The following is a 26,988-nucleotide window of genomic DNA, read 5'->3' as shown; positions in this document are numbered from 1 at the left end:
ACCTACTGTATAGCACAGGGAACTATACTCAATATCTTATAATAACCTATAATGGAAAATAATCTAATATATACATATATATATATATATATATATATGACTCAATCACTTTGCTGTAGACTTGAAAGTAACACAACATTGTAAATTAACTATACTTCAATTAAAAATAATAATAATTGTTTTATGTACAAGGCTAAACAGGTCCAGAGGGAGAATTGTAACCATTTATCTCACTAATAAATAACTGCTATACTATAAAAAAAAAAAGAAAAAAAAAAAAACTAAACTGAAGAGACAGAGAAAGTTAGGCCATGCTAGCACTAATCAAAAGAAAGTGGGAGTAGGTATGTTAATTTCAGACAGACCAAACTTCACAGCAAGAAAAGTTATCATTGATAAAGAGGGGTATTACATAATAATAAAAGGGTCAACACTTCAAGAAGATAACAATCCTTAATGTGTATGCATCTAACAAAGAGCATCAAACTATGTAAGGCAAAATTGATAGATGACTGCAAGAAGAAATAGGTGAATCCACTATTATATCGGAGACTTTAACATTCCCTCTATCAGAAATGTGCAGATCCAACAGGCAGAAAATCAGTAAAGACAGAGATGAACTCAACAGCACCAGTAATCAGCTGGATATAATTGACACCTATAGCCTACTTCATCCAACAACAGCAGATTACACATTTTTCTCAAGCTAACATTAAACATTCACCAAAACAGACCATATTGTGGGCCATAAAACACACTTCAACAAGTTTTAAAAAACAGAAATTATATAATGTCTGCTGTCAGGCCACAATAGAATTAAATTAGAAATCATTAACAGAATGGTTAACTGGAAAATCCCCAAATACTTGGAGATTAAACAACACACTTTTAATTAATACATGGGGTGAAGAAGAAATCTCAGTAGAAATTTTAAAATACTATGAATGAAAGGAAAATGCAAATACAAGTCTCAAAATTTGTGGGATACAGTGGAAACACTGCTTACAGGGAAAAGCCTAAGAGAAAAAACAGAATTTATAGCATTAAATTCATACATTAGAAAATAAGAGAGATCTAAAAATCAACCATCTAAGCTCCACTTTAGGAAACTAGAAAAAGAAGAGCAAGTTAAATCCAAAGTAAGTAGAAGAAATAATAAAAATCTGAGCAGAAATCAATGAGACTGAAAACACGAAATCAACTGAGAAAAATCAAAAAAACCAAAAAATGGTTCTTTGAAAAGATCAGTGAAGTCAATAAGCCTTTGTCCTGGATAACCAGAATTAAAGAGAGATCACAGAAATTACCGATATCAGAAATGAAAGAGGAGACTTCACCACAGATCCTATGAACCCTAAACGGATAATCAAGGAGTAACATGAACAACTCTAAGTCCACTAATTTGATAATGTAGAGGAAATGGGCTAATTCCTTGAAAGGTACAATCTGCCAAACCTCAAACAAGAAGAAATAAACAATCTGAATAGACTTGTATCTGTTAAAGAAATTAAATCAATAATTAGTAACCTTCCAAAACAGAAAGCAGCAGGCCCAAATGAGTTCACTGATAAATTCTACCAAAAATTTAAAGAAGAAATTTTACGAATTCTCTAGAATCTCTTTCAGAAGATAGAAGGAGAGGGACTACTTCCTAACTCACCTATGAGGTCAGCATTACCCTAATACCAAAACCAGATAAAGCTATTACAAGAAAACTACAATCTCATGAAGATAGACACAAAGAACCACAAAATGTTAGCAAATTGAATTTAAAAATGTATAAAAAGACTTACATACCATAACCAAGTGGGATTTATCCTAGGTATGCAAAGCTGGTTCAACATTCAAAATCAATTAATGTGATCTATCATATCAACAGGCATCATATTATCATATCAATATCACATCATTACATCATATCACATCAAAGAGAAAACAATCACATGACCATACCAATAGGTGCACAAATAGCATTTCACAAAGTACAACATACACAATGAAAACTCTTAGTAAACTAGAAAAAGAGGGAATTTTCTCAACCTGATAAAGATTATCTACCAAAAACTTACAGCTATATCATACTTAATTGTAAGAGAGTAGAACCTTTCCCACTAAGATCAGGAACAAGACAAGATATCCCGTCATCTCTCCTTTTCAACATTGTACTGGAAATCATAGCTAAAGCAATAAGACAAGAAAAGGAAATAAAAGATATACAAGTTTGTAAGGAAGAAATAAAACTCTCTTCACAGATGACATGATTATCTATGGGAAGAATCCAAAAGAATCATTTTTAAAAAGCCTACAACTAATAAGCAATTACAGCAAGGTTGCAGGATACAAAGTTGATATACAAAAGTCAACTGCTTTCTCATATACCAGCAGTAAAAAAGCAGAATTTGAATTAAAAGCACATTACCATCCCCCAAAATGAAATACTTAGGTATAAATCTTACAAAATATGTATAAGATCTATATGAGGAAAACAACAAAACTATGATTAAAGATATCAAAGAAGAACTAAAAAATTAGAGAGAAATTCCATGTTCATGGATAGGAAGATTCAATATTGTCAGTATACCAGTTTTTCCCAACTGGATCTATAGATTCAATGCAATGCCAATCAAAATGCCAGCAAACTATTTTGTGGAAATAAACAAAATGATTCTAAAGTTTATATGGAGAGGCAAAAGACCCATGATAGCCAACACAATATTGAAGGAGAACAGCAAAGTCAGAGGATTGACACTATCCATATTCAAGACTTAGTATAAAGCTACAGTAATCAAGACAATGTGGTATTGGCAAAAGAACAGACAAATAGATTAACTGAACCAGATACAGAGCCCCCAGATAAATCCACAAAAATATGGTCAACTGGTTTTTGACGAAGATGTGAAAGCAATACAGTGGAGAAAAGGCAGTCTTTTCAATATATAGTGTTGGAAAAACTAGACATCCACATGTAAAAAAAAAAAGAATCTAGACATAGACCTTACACTCTTTCCAAGAATTAACTCAAAAATGATCATAGGGATTTCCCTGGTGGTGCAGTGGTTGAGAGTCCGCCTGCCGGTGCGGGGGACACGGGTTCATGCCCCGGTCCGGGAAGATCCCGCAGGCCACGGAGCGGCTGGGCCCGTGAGCCATGGCTGCTGGGCCTGCGCATCCGGGGCCTGTGCTCCACAATGGGAGAGGCCGCAGCGTTGAGAGCCCCGCGTACCACAAAAAAAAAAGATCATAGAACTAAATGTAAAACGCAAAACTATAAAATTCCAAAAAGATAACATAGGAGAAAATCTAGGTGACCTTGCATATGGTGATGACACTTTAGACAAAACAAAGGCATGATCCATGAAAGAAATAATTGATAAGCTAGACTTCATTAAAATTAAAAACTTCTCCTCTGTAAAGACACTTGAAAGAGAATGAGAAGGCAAGCCAAAGGCTGGGAGAAAACACTTGCAAAAGATATATATAATAAAGGACTATTATCTGAAATATACAAAGAACTCTTAAAACTCAACCCAATTAAAAAGTAGGCAAAAGACTTGAACAGACACCTCACCAAAGAAGATATATATATATGGCAAGTAAGCATATGAAAAGATGTTCAACATCATATGTCATTTGGGAATTGCAAATTAAAACAACAATAAGATACCACTACACATCTGTTATAATAGCCAAAATCTGAAACACTGACAACACCAAATGCTGGCAAAGATGTGGAGCAATAAGAACTGTCATTCATTGTTGGCTGGAATGCAAAATAGTATAGCTACTTTGGAAGACAGTTTGGCAGTTTCTTACAAAACTAAACATACTCTTACCATATAATCCAGCAATTGGACTCCTTGGCATCTACACAAATGAATTGAAAATGTATGTCCACACAAAAACCAGCATGCAGATATTTATAACAGCTTTATTCATAATTTCCAAAACCTAGAAGCAACCAAGACACCTTTCAACAAGTGAATGGATAAACTGTCGTTATAGGCAGACAATGGAATATTATTCAGTGCTAGAAAGAAATGAGCTATCAAGCCAGGAAAAGACAAGGGAAAAACTTAAATGCATAGTACTAAGTAAAGAAGCCAATCTGAAAAGGCTACATACTATATGATTCCAACTATATGACTTTCTGTAAAAGAAAAACTAAGGGGCTTCCCTGGTGACGCAGTGGTTGAGAGTCCACCTGCCGATGCAGGGGACATGGGTTCGTGCCCTGGTCCAGGAAGATCCCACATGCCGCAGAGCAGCTGGGCCCGTGAGCCATGGCCGCTGAGCCTGCGCGTCCGGAGCCTGTGCTCCACAACAGGAGAGGCCACAACAGTGAGAGGCCCGCGTACCACAAAAAAAAAAAAAAAAGGTGATAAATACAAAACAATTTGTCAACTTGATATTATACAAGTATAAAAGTACTCATTTGCAATTTATTAATATAATGTTATTCGTCTCTTTACTCTCTGAATGTCACACTGAGCTCATACTCCTATTTATCAAATTTCTCAAAGGGAAATTCATCACCTGGTTTTTTTCTTTCTACTGGCAAAATAGGAAGTGTTTATACAGAAAACTGAGTATTCATTTCTGCAGCTCTGCAAGAAATTATTTACTTAGCTCTTTCCCATCGTTCAATCTAGAGTCACCTCACAGCTTATAATTAAACAACTCTCCCTTCTTTCTTAGTAAATATCTGATTTTGTTTAAAAGAATTTCCTTATCAAGATAGCCAATTTACATACTGAAGTAAAAACTAAAAAGAAAATTTGAATACATGGAAACTAATATGGAAAAATGAAGAGATTTTTCTCCAAGCACCCAAGATGGTTGAGTGATTTGGAAGATACTGGCAGATTTCCTCAGATAAGAAAAGAAGCCATGTTTCTTCCTTTTTCTTACAACATTGAAGGATCAGAATATGTCTGTGTTAAAATCTATGAGTTTTCCCACAGGCATCCTGGAAGAAAGTAACTAATCATCATTTCCCAGAAGAGAAGAAAAAATAAATAAATAAAAGCTAGAACTCTAATGCCTTACCACCAGATGAGAGGTAACATAATTGTAACACAGTGTGTCAAACCCATCCACATCCCTTCACACATACCAGTTCAGCAGACACAGACTGACTTCCAACTGCCAGCACCTGCATTTCTTTGAGGGCTTTTTGTTGGTGGTGCTTAAGCAGTCTTTGTCACTCAAGTGGCAGAACAGAACTGCCAGGGAATTAGTAAAACCAGGAATAGTCTTCACCCAGTAACTGACGGGATTTGATGTACAAATACTCCAGCTTCTTCACCTCTCAAATGGTTAACTCAGGCATGTATTTTACACTGGCTCCCCAAGTTTTCCATGGGATATTAAGCTCCAGTCTTCCACAACCATAAACTGCTTAATAAGGCACTCTTTATTGGCTATCAACTCAGTGCCTTATTAGGCATAGGTACTTTATATTTATTATTTCATCTAATCATCTCCAGAACTCTTTAAGGTAGACCAAAAAAGAGGAATCTGATTCAGTGGGTTAAGAATAACCTAACCATTGCTCAGAGTCACAGAGCAAGCCACGACTGTAACACAAGTATGTCCATAACTTGTGTTCCTTCACCAAAGAGACAGAACATGGAGGGGGGAGTTTCCATTCATATTATAAGGATTATATCTCAAACCTACAAAAAATATAAAGTCCTCCTGTTTTGCTTTGCAAAGTAAATTGACTTTTTAGAAAAGTGCCTAATGCACATTAGTCTTTCAGCCACAAGTTGTCTTTAAAGTATATCAGTAATGTCATTATAAATTAATCTACTGTCTACATATAAATATATATTTTAAATAACTGGTAATGGCTAATGTGAGTACTTTCCAATTTCTTAAAACCATCATATTCCTTCACAGGTAAATTTCCTGATGAGAGTGATGGAGTGAAGGAACTTGTTTTTCTTATATGGGCTATAAATTAAAAAAAAAAAAAAGACATTAGTTATCATATAATCTAAGATTTTTAAGATAAGCATAATACACATATCAATTTTACTTATCAAAATTAAAATTTTAAATATTAGAATAAAATAATGACTTTCAAATGTCCATATTTTGGTATATTTTATTCATTCATTCATTCAACACACACTCATGCGGGTTCTAAGATGTATAAGATACATTTTGTGACCAGTTTGTTACAAGAGACCAAGGAAGAAAGGAGGGAAAAATCAAGTAAAGATATACTGCAGAATGGAAGAAGAAAAAATAAAACATATAGAAAGAGAAAATTTTACAGACTGCCAACCTTGATTTTTGTACCTTTACAGCTACATATACAAATACAGAAAAATTCATTCTTTCACTCAACCAATACCAAACAACCACTAAAAAGCAGACAGTGCTAGGAACTGGGTATACAATGACAGAAAAAGTAGTACTTGCCTTTAAGTTGCTTAAAATTAAGTTGCATAGCAAAGGAAGCTATCAAAAAATCAAAAGGCTGAATACTAAATGGGAAAATATATTTGCAAATGATATATCTGATAAAGGGTTAATATCCAAAATATACAAAGAACTCATACAACTCAACATCAAAAACAAACAACCTGATTAAAAACTGAGCAGAGTGGGGCTTCCCTGGTGGCGCAGCGGTTGAGAGTCCACCTGCCAATCAGGGGACACGGGTGTTGGCCCGGTCCGAGAAGATCCCACATGCCGCGGAGCGGCTAGGCCCGTGAGCCATGGCCGCTGAGCCTGCGCGTCCGGAGCCTGTGCTCCGCAACGGGAGAGGCCACAACAGTGAGAGACCCGCGTACCGCAAAAACAAAACAAAACAAAACAAAACAAAAAAACTGAGCAGAGGACCTGAATAGACATTTTTCCAAAAAAGACATACAGATAGCCAATAGGCACATGAAAAAGTGCTCAGCATCACTAATCATCAGAGAACTGCAAATCAAAACCACAATGAGCTATCACCTCACACCATTAGAATAGTTATTATCAAAAAGACAAGAAATGACAAGTGTTGATGAGGATGCAGAGAAAAAGGACCCTTGTGCTCTAATGTTAGGAATGTAAATTTGTGCAGCCACTATGGAAAACAGTATGGAGGTTCCTCAAAAAATTTAACGATAGAACTACCTTATGATCCAGCAATCCATTCCCTGGTATTTATCCGAAGAAAATGAAAATACTAACTCGAAAAGATATGTGCACCCCCATGTTCATTGCAGCATTATTTACAAGAGCCAAGACACGGAAGCAACCTAAGTGTCTATCCATAGGTGAATGGAGAAGTTTTTTTTATATATATACATATACATACAATGGAATATTATTCAGCCATAAAAAAATGAAATCTTGCCATTTGCAACAATATGGATGACTCTAGAGGGTATTATACTATGTGAAATAAGTCAGACGAATACCATATGATCTCATATATGGAATCTAAAAAACAAGACAAGCGGAACAAAACAAAAACAGACTAATAAATACAGAAAGTAAAAAGGTGGTTGCCAGAGGAGGAGGGTGTGGGGTGGTGGGGGAAAGAAGTGAAGGGGATTAAAGAAGTATATACCTCCATTTATAAAACAAATAAGGCACGGAGACGTAATATACAGCATAAGGAATATGGTTGATAATACTGTAATAACTTTGTATGGGGACAGATGGTTACTAGTCTTATATTGGTGATTACTTCAAAATGCATGTAAATGTCAAATCACTACACAGCATACCCAAAACTAACATAACATTGTGCATCAATTATATTTCAATAATAAAAAACCCTGCCCTAGGGCTTCCTTGGTGGCGCAGTGGTTGAGAGTCCGCCTGCTGATGCAGGGGACACGGGTTTGTGCCCCAGTCCGGGAAGATCCCACATGCCGCAGAGCAGCTGGGCCCGCGAGCCATGGCCGCTGAGCCTGCGCGTCCGGAACCTGTGCTCCACAACAGGAGAGGCCACAGCAGTGAGAGGCCCGTGTACCGCCAAAAAAAAAAAAAAAAAAAAAGAAACCCTGCCCATTAGCTCTTCTCAACAACAAAATGTAAATAATTTACAGCATTTACCTACTAAATGTTATTAAATTGAATTACTTCAAAAGCATTATAAATAGAAAACCTGATAAATTTCTGGACTTCTTATAGAACACACTTGCTTAATAATGTGTAAGCATCATTGATATAATGTTGACAAAGTTGGATGGTCCAACAGAAAGTGCATAGGTTTAAAGTTTCACATACATGGGCAAGAAGCCTAGCTCCACCACTTATCTGGCTTTTTGACCATAGGCAAGTCACTTAGCCATGCTGAGCCTTTTTCTTATTAAGCGAAATAAAGATAACAACAATTACCTCCCATGGTTGTTGAAAGGATTAAATAATATATCAAATGTAAAGTAAATAGCACAATGCCAGTTAGAAAAATATGTCCTCAATAACTATTAGCTCTCATTCAAATCCATTTCAAATATAGTGATAACAGAACACCAAAAAGCCTGGAATGCTCACTTTGTTTTACATTTTACTCCTTACTATAAAAATTAATATACTGACCTTCTACTTATTAGTAAAAATTAATGTATTCCGCTTCTAATTCTATAATGATTCTCACTTATCTTTGAGAATTTGATAAAAATGATGAACTTCTTCCTCCCCAAATGCCACATATATACACAGTATTTTGCATCAATTTAGGGACATTAACAGATTCTCTGAAAGCTAGATTAGAAACTATATTCTAGCTGGCTGTTTAAAATAAAATTAATTCAAATTAAATAAAATTAAAAATTCAGTTCTGGGCTTCCCTGGTGGTACAGTGGTTAAGAATCCACCTGCCAATGTAGGGGACATGGGTTCAGGCCCTGGTCCGGGAGGATCCCACATGCCGCAGAGCAACTGAGCCCATGCATCACAACTACTGAGCCTGCGCTCTAGAGCCCGCGAGCCACAACTACTGAAGCCCACGTGCCTAGAGCCTGTGCTCTGCAACAAGAGAAGCCACCACAATGAGAAGCCCGTGCACCGCAATGAAAGAGTAGCCCCCGCTCGCCGCAACTAGAGAAAGACTGCGCACAGCAAAGAAGACCCAACGCAGCCATAAATAAATAAATAAATAAATAAATAAATAAATAAATAAATTTTAAAAAATTCAGTTCTTCAGTTGTACTGGCCACATTTCAAGTGCTCAATAGCCACATGAGACTAGTGCCTACTGGATAACACAGAAATAGAACATTTCCATCATCCCAGAAACTTCTATCAGAACTGTTCTGGAGTATTAAAATGGTATGATAGGTAAAACTATTTTTCTCTGTGCTTCTGTTTTGTTTTGTTTCGTTTTATAAAATATCTAGGTATCTCTGTTTGAAGCAGATTCCCAAGAGGGTAGAGGCTGAATATTTTGTCTATCACTGAATCTCTAGGGTCCAGCACATAATAAGCATTCAATAGGTATCTAAGAGCTGACATTATAATTTTGTTTTGGTTATATTAATCTAGCAAAAATTGACTAAATTGGTAAAGACCAGAGCTGAAAGCTGTGAATACGAGCATATAAATAGTTAAAAAAAAATTTTCTAACTAGCAGGTCAATTTATATGTACTGCCAACTGATAAACTCCTGAAGCCAGTGAGGGCTACCTACGCAGACTTTAAATTTTTTTAGCTATACATTTTGGCTAGATAACTTAAGCAAAATTTTAAGCCCTGTCCACAGCCTATTCTATTCAAGAACAGGAAAAATACATATTTATAGCTAATTATTTTTCATTATTCCTATCTGGGTTTTTTCCCTAGATAGAGCAGTTGGGTAACTTATTTTTAAATAGTATGTATGTATTAACAGACTGTCATTTTTAACAAAAGAAACATTTTAAAAATTCACCAAAGTTTTATAACTTAAAGATTATGGCATTAAGATTTTAGAAAATCTATTTCTTTTAAACATATCTTGAAATCAAGACAAAATTGCTGCTATATACAGAACAGTAAAAGGTCTAATAATAATTTTGCACTTACACTGACACATTTTTTCTAATGGTATATTCATCCAAATCGTCATCAGAGCTGCTATCAGTTGCATCAGAATCCAGACCCTCTTCAACATGAGACAACAGCCCTGTAGCAGACAGTGCAAATCTTTGGATTTCTGCAGCTGTACACCGTGCAAAGCCATTTTTTGTATCATTCCACAATTTATTCTCTGCAGTCAATAAGTTGATGTCTGGTTTAATTTCAGTGCATTTAGGTAAACTGTTATCCAAAATTGTGGTAGGTTCATGAAAAATCTTCATTTTGGGGAGTTGATGTTCCATAGAAAATTTCATTTGCTGACCACAGTGCTTAACAACATGCTTTGCCAGGAGCATCTGCAAATGTTTCTGAGTTCTTCTAGCTTGGCTAAGTAAAATTTTCTGTTTGCTTACACAATGAAGTAAACGAGCATTCACTTCCTCCTCTTTTTCAGCAGTTGAGGAACTAATAGGCACGTTTGAGTGGTCAGGCCCAATTTTGTTTTGAGCACAGTGCAATAAACCCTTTTTAATCTCAGCGTCACTATCTTTATCCAAAAGTGCATTCTTTTGGTACCACTTACAGTTTTTCAGTTGTCCTTTATCTACATTAGTGTCTTTGGTTATATTTGAATCCAAAATAATTTGTACATCTGTCATGCACTGACTTTTGGTATCTGACAGAGGTTCCTTTTTGATGAACTCTTCAGAATGAGAATGACAGATTTTACTGAGCTGAATGTTGCTACCATTACACAGTATGTTTTTCAGCTTATTGCAGTGGGGTTCCCCTAATTTCTTTTGTTTATAATTCTCACTGTATTTATTTAATGTAGCATTAGAACTCATTAAAAGAACAGTCTGGTAATGTTTTGAAGACTGAGAGGAGCCAAAATGTTTTAAATTCACAAAATTAGTGCTAAGAGTAGGTTCAGGAGTTGGAAATCCCAGCAGCTGAGAGAAAGTGTCTCCTTTTAGCTTTTCATCTACCGTTCTTGGACCTTCCATGCATAGCATCTTGTCCGACTCCATGGTACTTGGTAAAGATGAAAAGCAGATACCCTTTGTTGCTGCCTCCCTCAGAGCTGGGGTCATGGCGAATCCTGCAGATAATTACTGCAAACCTAAAATAATGTAAAAATAAATGATCAAATATCAAGAAAAAAGTTTTATACTTTCCCCAAGGGCAACGCTTTCAATGTCTCTGATTAAAAAGTGAATGGAACTAAATTCCTCCTCTATTTCCCAACTCCTAACATTATCTTTGCTCTTTGCTAGCTCATAAGGAATTCAATAAGGACTATTCTCCATTCTGACTGTGGGCCTAACACCCAAAACTCAAATGAAAGTTGCACAGTGCCTAGTATTTAAGAGTTAGACAAATATTTGGGAATGCAATTACATCTCAGGATTCCATTTTTTGGACAATGTTTGGTGAGAGTTAAAAGAAAAAAATCCAACCTGGGATTCATACTTGAAAATGTGAGTCAATCCCACACTTTCAGCCAAAAGTATTATTTTTATAAAGTATAATAAATTGCTCAAAACCTTCATTTCTCAATTTAAACTTCACAATCTGAACAGTATTAATAATAACTAAAATGTAGGAAATAAGGTAATAAGATATAAGTGAACTGAACTACAAAAAACGTATATAATTGGGAATTCCCTGGTGGTCCAATGGTTAGGACTCTGCACTTTAATTGTCAGGGTAAGGGTTCAATCCCTGGTCGGGGAACTAAGATCCCACAAGCCTCACAGCACAGCAAAAAAAAAAAAAAAAGTATATAATTTCACAGGTGCTAAAAATAATGTGGTAGTAAAAACTAGCCTAACCTGCAATGTGCAAAAATTTTTTTTCTGAAAAATCATCTGCAATCATTATTTTCCTTTTCACAAATGGATAGTCATCAATTATCATTATAGAAGCTCTTACTCCTGCCTGAAAAATAGGGGGGAATGTAACAGATGACACTAAAGATTAATTCCATAATTAAACAAATTTTATTTTATTAAAAAAGTATAAAACCATATATTCTGACTCATAAAAAAGTTAATCTAGTACTATTAAAAATTATGATGAAAAAATTATGAAGATTGAAGAGTTAGTGAAAAAAATTTTCTTCATTAACAATTAAAAGTTTTTGAAGGCACTTTGGAACTATGACACTCCATAATTTTTGTTTCAATGCACATGACAGTTAATAGCCATTTGAATGGCCACACTCCCATACTGTATGTCCCCAGGAGGTAGCTGTAACTCTACACCCTTCATTCTTGTTTAAAAACACAGAACCTAAAGCTGATTCTTTGCAAAGACTAATAAGAATGATCAAAAGGAAAAAAAGGCACAAAAACTTCTATGCAATTAAAATAAAAATCTACACACAGGGTTAAAAGCAAGTGATAGACTAGGAGAAGATAACTGCAACATATATCAATAGACAAAGGATTAGTATCCAGAATATATTAAGAACTCCTAGAAACGGGCAAAGGTTACAACAGTCGGACACTTCAGAGATGATGACATCCAAATGGTCATTAAACATATACTCAACTTTACCAGTAATAAATGAAATGCAGATTAATAATGCAAGAGACCAGTTTTCTAATCACCAAACTGAAAAGAGGGTAAGTCTGAAAATATCACTTACCATGGGAACATGGGTAAATAAGATTTCTCACATCTGTTTCAACTATAAATTGATTCTATAATTTGACAATAATGTGGAAAATGTGTTTGTCACAGGTGCACAAGAGATCAGTGTTTGTATGAGCAAAACACTCTTTCAAAGTAACCTAGACATCTAACAGTGAGAGAATGGATATTAAAACATGATGGAATACTAGAATAGCAGTTTTAAAAAAATGACCTAGATCTATATGTATCAATATGGACAAACCTCAAAAACAGAATAAAGTTTAAAAAAAAAGAAATGGTGCAGATTATATATAGTATGGTACCATATAAATAAAACACAAACACAAAACCATACCATACTTATGTACATATACATGTGTGTGTTTATGTGTTTACAAGAATAAAAGACGAACCAGAAAAATACCCACCAAAGTTGTAACAGTAGTTGCATCAGGTAAGTTCCATGAAACAGAACTAAGAGTGGTGTTTTAAGAGGAGCTGAATTTTAACTACAATATTTTATTACTTGGGGGAAAAAGATTAAATGAAATATGAGCAAATGTTAATCGTTGTTAATCCTGTGTGATAAAAATAAATGTTTGCCTTTTTTATATTTTACTGTATAATGTCTCCAAAAAAATGTAGATTTCTGTATAATTTTCTGTCTTAAAATTTATACACTTTTATATAGTGCCTCAAAAATAATAAATCTTATATATAACAGATTTTCATTTATTCTAAATCCAAAACAAACAGGAAAACAAAAATAACCATAATATTGGGTTTTCTTTTTAAAAGTATATTTTGCACTCTACTTTTATGAGAAATAGAAAAATAATTATAAAACAAGCTAGCATTGGGAAATTTTTTTTCAAGACTCAGTCTGTCACTTGATCACTCAATGACCTATAACTTCTAATTTATAAACATCTACAATAGTATTTAAATAACTACATTGCTCTCTGAGAGAAACTGCCCTAATCACAGTTCTCTCTGAGGTAATCATATTCAAAAGATATTATACTCTATCTCCTCCTTACCCACCTTCTCTCTTTCAGAAATTTGAACAGGGTGCTAAGGATATAATCAAAGTGGCTAGCAGCAGGGGCAGAAGGTGAAATAAGAAGAAGCAGTGGAATTCATCTTAGGCCCTGGATAAACTAAAGATAAGGAGAAACTAAAAATAAGAAGCAGAAAAAAGATACATAGATTAAGAGATAAGAAATGGAGTTGGTAGAAAAAAGAGAAGGGAAAGAAATGTAGACATTGACAGTGGCTAAGGAACCTTTATGGTAGAGAACTAGAATAAAACATACACACAAAAACTCTGGTAAGATCTCTAGGGCTTACTTGGTATGATAGGCAGCTTCTAAAGTGATCTTAATAATACCCATCTCCTGGTATTCATGCCTTTGTGTAATCCTCTCCTCTACAGTGTGGACTGGATTTAGTGATTTGCTTCTAGCAAACAGAATACAGCAGAGATAATGGGATGCCACTTTCAACATTAGGTTACAAAGATACTGTGGCCTCCATCTTGTCACCCCTCTCATTCGGGAGCACCAGCTGCCATGTTGTGAGCTGGGAAGACCCTCACGGCAAAGAACTATTGTCTTCAGCCAACAGACATTAATGACCTAAAGCCGGCCAACTAGCCATGTGAATGATCTGAGAAGCAGATCCTTCCTCAGTCAAGCCTTCAGATGCCTGCAGCTCCAACCAACACTTTGACTGCAGCCTTGTGAGAAACCTTGAGCCAGAGGCACCCAGCTAAGCCATGCCTAAATTCCTGACCCCCAGAAGCTGTGAAATAAATGTTTTAAATTTTGGAGTAATGTATTACATAGCAATAGATAATTAACACACTTGGATATAAAGATCTGGGGATCCTGGACTCTGGAAGGCCCAGCCATATCACAGTTCCTATTCTAGGATTTCCATGAAGTTCTTCTGTATTCTACTCCCGACTCTATCCTTATTAAAAAACCCTAGCCTGAAAGTCTCTCTACTTTGCAACCAAAAGAAACTCAGGAAAATAACTATTTCCTATTATTAAAAAAGGTTAAATTATGTTCATATAGTTTTAGCATAAAACTCAAGTCCATTTACTCCAATTTTTTAAAATACCTAAATATGTAATCACTGTGTATAAACAAGGCTTACTAACTGATCCTTCTAAACTCTACCACTTCTGACTACCTCCATATTAACGTAAACAACTACACTTATTACTAACATTTCTAAGATCTACAACTGCTTGGATTTTTCATTATTTGTTAACTAGTATGTTGTCAAGACGCAAAAGTATCTAACATATAGCAGATACTGAATTAATATTTGTTGAAAAATAAGTGGTTGCCATTATACTTAAAATCCAAAGTTTTTCTTACCATGGCCTACAAAGTTCTACACTATCAAGTCCCTGACTACTTAGCCTCCTGTAACTATCTCTATGGGTTACTGCACTCCATAAACACTAGCCTCTGTGTTATTCTTGAAACACACCAAACAAGTCTTTGCTTCAGGACTTCATATTTGCTGGAACAATTTCCACAAATAAGATAGCTAGCTCCCTCACTTCATTCATGTTTCTGCTCTACAGTCACTTCCTCAGAGAGTCCTGCCTTGATTAATTATTTAAAATAGCTTTAGCCCCTCACTTCATGATTCTCCATTCCCCTACACTGTTTTATTGTTCCTCGGGGTGCTAATGTCAGAACCTGACTTTATATTACATTCTAGAAAGTAATATAGTCTAAGGGCAGAACTCAATTTTGTTCAATATTCTAATCTGCAGCACTTAAAACAATGTCTAGCACACAATAATTGTCAGATATTTGTTGGCTGAATTAATAAACAGAGAAGAGAGTTATGATTTTTAAAGGTATTCCAGAATTTAAGTAGTAACAACACCTATTTCAGTTATTATTTTTAAAATAACTGTTACAAACACAGCAATATATAAAAAGAATAATAAGTCACAACCAAGTATGCCTTCTTCCATGAATGTAAGACTCGTTCAACATTTTAAAAAAATTAATTATTGAAATTCACCATATCAAAAGACTAAAGAAAAAAAATAAAAAGCATCTGACAAAATCCAGTATCTGTTCATAATTAGAAAAAAAAAAGAACTCAGTAAATTAGGAAAAGGAGGGAAATAGCTTAACCTGAAAAAGAGTATCTACACAGAAGCCTAGAGGCCGCTTCATGGTTAATGATGAAAGACTGAATGCTTTTACTATAAGACTGGGAATGAGGCAAGGTGTCTGTTCTTATCACTCCTATTTATCATCACATTAGAGGTCCTAGCCAGTGGAACAGAAGAAGAAAAAAGAAACAAAATGCATAGAAATCTGGAAAATAAAAAGTAAAACTGTGTCTATTCATTGATGACATGATTTTCTACATAGAAAATCCCAAGGGATCTATAAAAAAAGCTCCTAGATCTAATGAGTTTACTAGGGTAGCAGACATAATAAGGTCAAGATACAAAAATCATTTATATTTCTAGATACTGGAAATGAAAAAAACAGAAATAGAAATTTTTAAAATAATATTAATTCCAATAGCTTAAAAATATGAAATACTTAGGTATAAATCAAACAAAAAATGTGCAGGAACTACACACTGAAAAAAACAACCACCAATGAAAAACAATCAAGTAAGATCTAAATAAATGGACTGACAGATTGTGTTCATGGATTAATTATTCAATATTGTTACAATGTTAATTCTCCTTAAACTGATCTATAGATTCAACACAATCCCAATCAAAATCTTGGCAGAATTTTTGCTAATATCAACAAGCTGATTCATAAATTTGTATGGATAGGGAAAGCAACTACAATAGCCCAAACAAGAAAAAGAACAAAGCTGAAGGACTCATACTACCTACTTACAGTAGTCAAAATAAACATAGATTGGCAAAAGAATGGACAGATAATTAGACAGATAAATAGAGAGCTCTGAAATAGACCCACACATCTATGGTCAATTGATTTTTGGCAAAGATGTAATGGCAATTCAATGCAGAAAGACTTAGTTTTTTAAAAAACAAATGATTCTGGAACAATAAGGCATCCATATGCAAAATCCTGAGCCTTAACCCACACCTCATACCTTATACAAAAATAGTCACATGCATCAGAATGGATCATAGACCTAAATGTAAAACTTAAAACCATAAAATGTCTAGAAAAAAATAGGAGATCTTTGTGAAACTGGGTTGGGCAAAGATTTTTTTTTAGCTATGACACAAAAAACATTCATAAGAGAAAAAAATTGATTAACTTGCACTTCCTCAAAATTAAAATAAACAATAAAATAAACATTTAACAACTATTTAAAACATAACAACTGAGGAGCCTTTGACATAAACATACAGAAGATAATATGTCTTGGAATTAGTGGAAATCAGACGTGCAAACTCCTGAAAGTCACTGAATTTACCATTCAGGTTAACTCTGAATAATGGTTTTGACCATTATACAGTTTTAAACTGTAATTATTTTCAATGGTATATTATTTCATTTTTACACGTAATAGACAACTGGTGAGAGGAAGAATGCATAAGGAATACTGATTTGAGAGCATAAAATAATTCTGCAAATTCACCTGAAGATATCTCCATTAGTTCCATAACTAATGATCAAAATTATTTTATAGCATCTAAAAGGTATCTCCAGTATTTCAGAAGCCAACTTAAGACAGTGAGAATAACTAACCACAAGTAAGACCATCTGGTTTTCATTTGGGTATAAATCCATCCATACCACAATGAGTTATAGAGAAGTACTTGTGAATGACAGCTGTAAACCTATTTCATCTTTTAAAAACAAAACAAATAAAAATTTTCCAAAAAATATGGAAATTAACCAGTTGACTCTGTAAAAGCAGAAAATGAAGAAATGGCCAACATTAAGTCATAAATGTAGTTTTGTCTATTTTTGGTAGAAGCTGGATTTTAACCTCCACTTAATATATATTTGATCTAAGATCAAACATTCAACAGTTCAGTTAACACATATTTATTGAGAAGTATGTAAGAGACACTAACCTAGGTACCAGAAAGATTGTAGACAGCATGACAAATAAGGTTTCTATTCTCACAGAGCCTACATTCTAGCTAGCAAATGGTAGATAGAGAATATACAAACAAGAAAACAAAAAGATCAGAAGTAAATAGGGTTCTCACAGTGTTTTTATAAAAATAAACAAAGTAAAGTAATAGAGCATAACTACACTGCAGTAGGAGCTAATTTAGATTTGTAGATGAAGGAAGACTTCTGTGTTGGCGACATCTGCTCTGAGACTTGAAATGACAATAACAAGCTAACCAAGGTTTGGGGTAAGAGCTTTCCAAGGAAAAAAGACAATTAATAGAAATCTGTAAAGCAGGAATAAATTAGGGGTGTTTGTGGAACAAAAATTACAAACTTGTCTAGACATAATGAGCCAGAGAGAGAAAGGAGCTCAGGATCAAGCCAGGGGGTTCACTCACATTTATCTGAACAAAGGAAGAGGTGTTACAAAGGAGGAAGAGCCCTAAGAGGAGACTTAGAAAGTCCAGTTAGTGGGACTTCCCTGGCAGTCCAGTGGTTAAGACTCTGAGCTCCCAATGCAGGGGGCACAGGTTTGATCCCTGGTCAGGGAACTAAGATCCTGCATGCTGCACAGTGTGGCCAAAAAGTAAATAATTTTTTTAAATGCACACTCCCATTCATTAAAACGTTAAAAAAAAACCCCAACCCCCCCCCCCAAAAAAAAGGAAAAGAAAGAAAGAAAAAAGAAAGTCCAGTTAGTGAGAGAAAAGGAAATTCCAGAGTGTAGGTAATTGAGATTCCAAAGTGTTTAAAAGTATGTTAAAAAGACATGGGCAGCTCTATCAAATGCCATAGTGAGGTCAAATAAAATGAAGATAAAGAAGTGACAGATGACATATTACTTTCTAAGAAATCTGTTGAAGAGTCTTGCTTTTTCTTAAAAGTAAAGAAATACCCCACTCCTGCTTTTACTAGCCTTCCATGTGGGGGAAGGGAAATACCTAACCCCAGCCCCATGTAGCCATCCTATCCCACCTAAGAGGTGGAAAAATCTGTGAAGCATTTGTGAAGTTGGGGCACAGCCTCCCTAAAAGACAGACTTAATCACCAGACTATAGAATGCTTCCTCTATACCTCACATCTTACTAAAGACCTATTTACTAAAGTTCCTTTTACTAGGTATATCATGTCCCCTCTTTCAAAAGGAAATTACAAGGCATACTAAAAGACAAAAAACAGTTTGAAGAGACAGAGCAAGCATCAGAACCAGATTCAGATATGAGAGGAATGTTGGAATTATCAGACTGTGACTTTAAAAGAACTTAAACAAATTATGATTTTCTAAGGGCTCTAATGGAAAAAGTAGACAACATGCAATAACAGACGCATAATGTAAGCAAAGATATGGAAATAGATGGGAATTCTAAGAAAGAATCAAGAAGAAATGCTGGAGACCAATAACACCATAACTGAAATGAGAATACCTTTGATAGGCTCATTAGTAGACTGGACATGGCTGAGAAAAGAATCTCTGAGCTTGAGGATATGTCAATAGAAACTTCCAAAATGAAAAGGAAAGAGGAAAGAGACTGAAAAAAAAAAAACAAAAAAGGAACAGAATATCCAAGAATTGTGGGTCAACTACAAAAGGTGTTAACATACATGTAATGCAAATACTGAAGGTGAAGAGAGAAGAAATATTTGAAGAAATAATGATTGAGAATTCCTTCAAATTAATGTCAGACATCAAGCCACAGATCCAGGAAATGCAGAGAACACAAAGCAAGATAAATGCCAAATGAAATAGCACATGTCATTCAATAAATTAAGTACTGTATTAAAATTATATTACGTGAAATTATATATAATAGCCAATAGTATGCTTAGAACAAATAATAGTTCATTAAATTTTTTTCTACTAAAAATTATTTATCATACATTTTTCCCATTAGAATGAAAGCTGCATGAAGGCAGGATCTGAATGTTTTCATTCACTGCTGTATCCTAAAATACTGTTGGGCACATAGTAGGCCCTTAATAAATATTTCCTCAATAAATACCATCCAAAATAATAAAATCATTTAAAAATTTCAAGGAAAAGGATTCATATTTTATTGTGAAAGGAGTCTTAAGGCTAGGAAATATTAGTATAGAACATTGCTGTCCAATAGAAATATGAGGTGAGCTAAATATGTAATTTTAAATTTGCTACTAGACATATTTTAAAAAGTAAAAAGAAACATATGAAATTTGAATTTCATTGTACCCATTATATAGAAAATATGACTCCAATAAAAATATTGGATAAAAATATCTTTATGAGATATGTTTATTTTATGTGTGCTAAAGTCTCAAAATACAGTGTTTATGGACTTCCCTGGTGGCACAGTGGTTGAGAGTCCGCCTGCCGATGCAGGGGACACAGGTTCGTGCCCCGGTCCGGGAAGATCCCACATGCCGCGGAGCGGCTGGGCCCGTAAGCCATGGCCACTGAGCCTGCGCGTCCGGAGCCTGTGCTCCGCAATGGGAGAGGCCACAATAGTGAGAGGCCCACGTACCGCAAAAAAAATAATAATAATAAATAAATAAATAAAGTGTTTATTCTACATTTAGCACAGTCAATTTGGACTAGTTGCATTTCAAGTGCTCAATAGTCATATGTGGTTAAGGATTACTGTACTGGACAGTATAAAGTATACTGTACCCCTAAAGTAAACAGGAATCAACCATTAACTAAAATATTTCAGTCCCAAAGTTCTTAGCCAAATACTGTTTAGTATTTTTAGACACCTATGCTTAGGTTATACAAAAAGAATGTGAAAAAAGCAAATCCTCAAACAGTTTTCTAAGCATCCTGTTCTTCTTATGAATATTCAGTTTCCAATTATTCTGGTTTCTAATTATTCGGTTTCTAATTATGCACATATTGGGTTGAAAAAAAGTGTTTGGATCTTACCTAAATCTAAGAAATTTCTTTCTAGCTGCTAAAACACTGTATTCTATTTACTCTCGGCACCACTATCATCTTTCCCAAGATACTCAAGGAAAATAGGTCCTTTCTGTAAAAAGAATTTAGTCAGTCCATGATATAGGACTTTAAAGAAACTGGAAAGAATAAAACTGAGAAAAAAACAACTAAACTTCCTTAACCACAACATACAGAAACTAAAATAGTAAGCTAACAGGATTTAAGAAGCAAAACTGCAAGAAATCATATCACCCTTTCAAAGAAAGCAACCAGACAGATTATTCTGATTATCTGTTAAGAGGCAATAGTTCTAGATAATCCAAAAATCAATTATATTTCCTGGGCACGAACTTCACTTTCATGTTGTACAACAGAGTTTTCAACCTGCATTCCAATTTAAGTAAAAATAAATTAATAATTCCTTAGCACATCCACAGCCCAGAAATTTTAGGGGTGGACAAAAAAAAAGAAAACCGAAAAAAAAACAACCACCAAAACCCAAAACTAATCCATTGTAAAACTATTACAGATAATCCACCAAGTAAACAACCCTATAGCAAAATTCCAGATTTCAATATATATACATTTTCTTAGAAGTATCTTAAAACACTACCAAGCAGAGAGAAAATTTCAGTAACACAAGCCAAAGTTTATTCATTTAAATTACAAACATTTAAAAACTACAAAGAATCAAAAGTTTTTTTCTTTTTGGCTATATTAAATTTCATTATTATAAATAAAAATCAAATTCAGAAAAATGGGGGAATTGTAAAGTCAAGTCTATACTACAAATTCTAATTTGGGGTCTACAATTTAATCCAAAGAACATTCATTGTGAATTAAGGAAGAAATTAGTTGCTCTGATATTACCTTACTAAAAATAAGGAGCCTTGCCCTGTTGTCTCCAAAATGCTTCCATTAGTGACTTAATCTTTAAGGTTTATAAATCATATGTATTTATGAATTTAGCATTAATTAAATGCAATCTGGTCCCTTGGACATCATGAGATATAGTAAATACCATCATGTCATCCCTCAAAAGCTGCATGTACAGTGAGGTAATTATAACAATAATTATTGGATTGATCCCAACACTAGTAACCAGGTCTTTACAATTACTATTCAGGTCACATATACCAAATAATTTTTGGCATACGGTCTAAAGAAAATCAAAAGTTAGCTAATCTAGTCTATCCTCAGAGCTGAAACTAAGAATCTAGACAATTATAAATAAGAACCACTCTTCCTCCTGAGAATGAACATTAAAAATTAAAAACCAAATCTGATTTTCCATCCCCTAAAATACTACTTCAGATTTGACTATGACTTACATTCTAGCACACACACGTATATTCCATATAGTCCATGAGGAATATCAAATCAATATCTACCCTCTGAACATTAAATTTACTCTTTCAATTGAAATCTGGATAATCCCAATTCTCTTCAATGCGGTAACATAAACTAGGAATAAAAGTATCATAAAGAAGGCAGATTCATCCTTAAGTTAAAAGAAAGTGAAAAGACTACCAACAGCATTTTGAGAGAGGGGAGAACCCTGAAGCAGAGATAAATATTAAATTATTTCTGCACTTACAACTTTAATGTGTTTCAGATAGCTGATCCATTATAAAAAAAGAGAAGGAGCAGGAAAAAAATTCTTTTAGCAAAATTTGAGCAGCTCTTCCAAACATTACTGAAATATAAGGGGACTAAAAGTTTCTAATTTGTAACTCATAAAGTTAAATTAAGTCAATTAAGTCAATAAAAGTAATGAGAAAGAGTTTACACTGGTATAATTTTATTCCTCAAAAATATAGGAATTACTGGAAGATACTAAATACACTGTTGTGTTTTCAAGATCTCTTTATGCCACAAATGGGCATTCTCAATTTACAGCAGAAAACACTGTAGTAATTGGCATGACCAAGGTACAGTTAGCTCAGTACTTTCTATTTCAATAATGTTTATAGCTAGAACTCCTTCCACTTTGAAAACTATGCCTAAAAAGGAATTCTCTTTGAAGACTAAAGGAATTTAATTAAAGATAAAGCCACTTGGGTGGCCACATAACACATCAAACAGATCATACTTCAAACTTCAAGCAGAATTATTACTATTCAGTTATAAATGCATGACTCATAGGAATATAAATGAGTCACTTTTTTCTGTGTACATCAACTTAGATCCAGAAATTTACGTTTAGATTTAGCACTATCACATTTGCTCGTTATATACATTTTGGCTCCAACTTAATTTCACGTGGTTAAACACTGATTAATGATCTACTACCAAGAAAAAAAAGTTTTTTAATTACTTTAAACAACATGCTTGAAGATTCTTGATCTTATAGGATTAGAAATAAACAATTAAAAATTCATTAGAGATATTAACAAAGCCTTAATATTACAAAAGATTGCATTTTCTCCCAATTCTGCAAGAGAACCGTCACATCCATATAGAAATAAAATGTTCCTGAAAACGTAAAAATATTACCAAGTATTAAAAACTTTCATTATGAATCGTTTCCAGATTTTCATTACAGACTGTCTACAGGCAAGTACGATATTACCGTTTTTATTAACACTTGCTGGTTTATTTATCCCACACAGAGTAACAAAAGTCTCAGTTCAGTGCAATCTCTTCAGAACATTTAAAAGGGAAAAAAAGGTAAATTTTTTGGAAATGAATACACCTTCCTTGCCTTTCTAAATCAAACATACTGAAAGTAATGTAGGATTGTATTGATGACTGAGTGTCATCATTATGTACAGTATTCCATTATAGTCCTGTGATATAGTAAGGCCTTTAACGATAGAGGTATAATAGACAATATGCCCAAAGTCAGTAAACGGGTTGCTAATTTCCTATTAGCTGACACTGCAGGTGCAAGCAGTCTCATTCTTTGCTGTTTATAACTTGAGGAACCCAATCAGTAAATAATCTTCTAAACCTGACAGAGACAGCTTTCGGCCTCCTTCAACTATTAATACAGCACAGACAAATGTAAAAGGACAGGAAGAGTGATAAATAACTGAACAAGTAAAAATTACATATGACGAGTAAGGTTAAAGGCAGTAAAAGATGTTAAAGGTAATTAATAGTTGTGCTATCAAGAACAATCTGAATAATGAAACAAAGTAACTTTAGACAGTAGGCTTTTTTTCCTTCAAACACAGAAAAGGCTACAAGTGAATATGGAACAATTAAAGTGAAATTTGTAAGTGAATTCCACACAAGGTAGACTATTTCCTTTATTCACTCATCCAAGTTACTATGATAAATGGCATCAAAACTGGATGGAGTTCTTGGATAATGCAGCAGTTGGACAATGGGAAGTCACGAGAAGACAACTGTGCTAAGATCAGTGAGGCCCCACCTGAACGGAGAAGTACTCAAAGTAATGAATCAAACAATAATAGTATACTGCCAACAATGTACTCCTAAATTGAGTAAGACAAAAAAGCAAGATATAATTTCCTGACCTTTCAGAGGTCAAAAAGATAAATATTAATAGTCAAGTTGCAAGTATTTATTGAGCACCCACTATGTGATTTGCAGCACATCAAATATGAAACATATTTATCTTCCTCAAGCAGCTTCTAAGACAATAAAACACATGTATCATACACACGTGAAAAAAAAATTTTATGCTAACGAAAGCAAGGTTTTTTTGTCTTATTGCTAATCCCAGATGATGAATAAAGATGTAATGTGAGGCATGCTCATACATTAGATGAGTGTTAAACAATATAATACTCTGGGAGGTAATTTGGCGTTGTTGCCAGAGCCTTAAAACACAAACACACACACACACCCCACCCCCACTCCTCCAGTAATTCCTCTTTTACAAATCTAGGGGAAAATTTTCCAAAGATTTATGTAAAAGGCTATTTTCTGTAGTGAAATTTACATCAGCAAAACATTAGAAACAACTCAAACATCTACCAACAGGAAAAATTTTAAGTATGAAAGTTACATGATATAACATCGAGTTGTCAAAAATAATTTTTTCAATGACTAAGGACATGGGACTGTTTATGAGGTAAAGTTAAAATGATACCACTTTTAGGAAAAATACACAAATACGCATAGGAAAATAGTTAAAAATACAAATTATTTGTGTTTTTCTTATTTGCACCCATCTTCATTTTCCAAATTATAAGATTTAAAAATAATAATTATTTGAAAAGGCATATATCACACACACACAGTAAATGTAAAAAAAAAAAAAATCAGTGACAAAATCGGCCTAGATTAAGAAAAATTTCATGTAAAAAATTAACCCAGAAGGGCTGGGTAAGAGAAGTAACGATAATCTATCTAGATTAAAACTATGAGGAAATGGTAGCAAACTTGACATTGATCTGATTAAGAAAGTGGAAAATGACAGAGAATCAAACATAATAGTTACAACAGATTTTGAAGATATTCAAATATATCCTATTTCATGATTCATTCATCGTTTATATTCTTCCAGCATGCTGGCTTAAAAAAACAACTGACTTTTGTTATAAAACCGTATTACCTGTCAATTTCTGTATTTGTAGTGCTGGTAAAGATTATAAATCACTTTTACTAACACAAAACATGTGATTCTCATAACAACCTCTTAAGGCAAGGACAGCATTATGAAACTATTTACAAGAGGAAACAGACTGAGATCGGAGAGGTTGTAACCTGCCCAAGAGAACAGCTAGTGAGAATTGGAAACAGCCGAGACCACTCACTGCAAAGCCTTTCTCAAGCAATCCGCATTCCAGAACACCAGGTTTTTCGCTAATGTTTAATTATTTTTTGAGCCACTTTTTCCTAGTCTAAAACACTGTCGGTTTTGCCTGCAGTACTGGTAAATATCTCACTTAGCTTTTATTGCTGATAAACCTGCCCCATCTGGTCGAAATTTAAAATAACATCCTACTGACCCAAACTCAGCACGAAGTTAAGCAAACTGGTTAAGGAAAGAAGAAGAAAGTAATCCTCTTAAATCTCCCCAGCTGACTAAAGTTTAGGTTATCAAAAAGTAACGTGCTCCCCACAGTTCAAAAAGAAAGAAAGAAAAAAAAAATCAATCCCCGCAGACCGCTGATCCGAGGGGAAGGGACAAGTGGGTCCTGCCCGGAGCAGAGCGGGCAGCGAACGAACCAAATACTAATTCTCTCGGAGTAAGAAAACATTACAAGATCCAGCCAGTGCCTTCCCTCTCGGCTGGAAAGCTAGCCTCTTCCTTTCCAGTAGTTTCTTTAATAACCAGAACATAGTCTTGTATTTCTTGCTACCAAACACCACGTATCCTCAAATTTTCCGGCAACATCAATCCCTTCGGCACGCAGAGAAACGGCACAAACGTGGCAACACCATTCCTCAACAATTCTCTAGATTCTCCTCCATCCCACGTAATTCTAAAGGCCAAATCAACGTCTGCCTGAAATAAAGTGAAGATAATTAACTAAAACAAAGGTCCCATCTAACGCAAACAACCCCGCCTCAAAGCCTCCCCAAAACAGCCGACACCACAACCACAGCCAGCAAGGCGCGGCCAGCGAGGCAAGGGGCGGGCCCAAAAGACCACGTGTCCTGCCCTCTGCGCACGCGCCAGCCAAAACAAAAGGGAGGCTTGCCAAGCCCCTCCCCTGCCCCACGTGACCGCGCTTAGATCCGCCCCCGCCCCTCCCTCCACCCCGTCCCTCCCCTCGGCTTCTGCCAAAGCTGTTAGGTTTAGCCGTTTAAATTTGGCTGCGGTCCGACCCCTGCTGTAGAGCGCAATCCGGTGCCGGGACGTAGAATCCAACAGCTCAGAGGATTCGGGGTGAGAGAAAGGGCTGCCGACCGGTCGCCTGGCCCGCAAGTCCACCCAGCGGTCTCCTTCGCTCTCCCCTCCCGCGCTGCCGCAGTCCCCGGCTGAGGAGACCCACCCCGCTCAGCCCGCCGCTAAGACGCCGGCCACTCGCCTGCTGGGGCGCCCTGGCTCCCCTCCGCCGCCGCACCTTCGGTCCGGCTGTGGTGGGGTTTGCTGAGGTGATCTCTAGCTGCCCGCCCGCCTCCCCCAACCCGGGGCGCCGCTGACTCGTATCCAGAGCGCGTCCCGCTCCCGCCCCGGCCGCCGCCGCCGCCGCGGTTTAACAGTCCGCCAGCTGCCCGCAGCTCCGGGCGGCTCGGGGGACGGAACCCTGCCGTGATGGAGGGGCAGTGGGCGGGCCGCGGCGCCGGCCAATGGCAGCGGGGGAGGGGCAGCGCCATGCAAATGAGCTAGGGTGGCGGGGAAACCCCGGCAGGGGGCGGGGCCCGCAGAAGCGGCATTGAGCGTTCTGGAAGCGGCTGGAGGTCGGC

The 26,988-nt window shown here is 35.6% G+C and overlaps 1 protein-coding gene across 12 annotated transcripts in view; it reads right to left on the bottom strand.

Annotated features, from left to right (window-relative positions):
* The window catches only part of KANSL1L (KAT8 regulatory NSL complex subunit 1 like), a 146,065-nt gene extending 119,294 nt beyond the window's left edge, over window positions 1–26,771 (bottom strand). For 2 of the 12 annotated variants that reach the window (XM_027122494.1, XM_027122496.1), the window contains exons 1-3: window positions 25,187–26,165; window positions 11,841–11,946; window positions 10,012–11,128 (exon numbers count right to left, since the gene is read on the bottom strand). In XM_027122494.1, coding sequence (XP_026978295.1) covers window positions 10,012–11,099 — 1,088 coding nt within the window. In that variant the 5' untranslated portion in view covers window positions 11,100–11,128; window positions 11,841–11,946; window positions 25,187–26,165. Of the gene's footprint in view, window positions 1–10,011; window positions 11,129–11,840; window positions 13,041–13,073; window positions 13,380–13,995; window positions 16,192–20,646; window positions 21,170–25,186; window positions 26,168–26,609 lie in introns of those variants that run through there. The other 10 variants (XM_027122493.1, XM_027122458.1, XM_027122484.1 and 7 more) reach the window with 10 other exon arrangements.
* Between the last annotated feature and the right edge of the window lie 217 nt (window positions 26,772–26,988).

Source organism: Aethalodelphis obliquidens, unplaced genomic scaffold (genome assembly GCF_003676395.1).
Source record: "Aethalodelphis obliquidens isolate GAN/ISIS:26980383/991018 unplaced genomic scaffold, ASM367639v1 scaffold2, whole genome shotgun sequence".
NCBI lineage: Eukaryota > Metazoa > Chordata > Mammalia > Artiodactyla > Delphinidae > Aethalodelphis > Aethalodelphis obliquidens.
The sequence above is the reverse complement of the archived record's forward strand: the minus strand, read 5'-3'. Positions and strand labels throughout refer to the sequence as shown.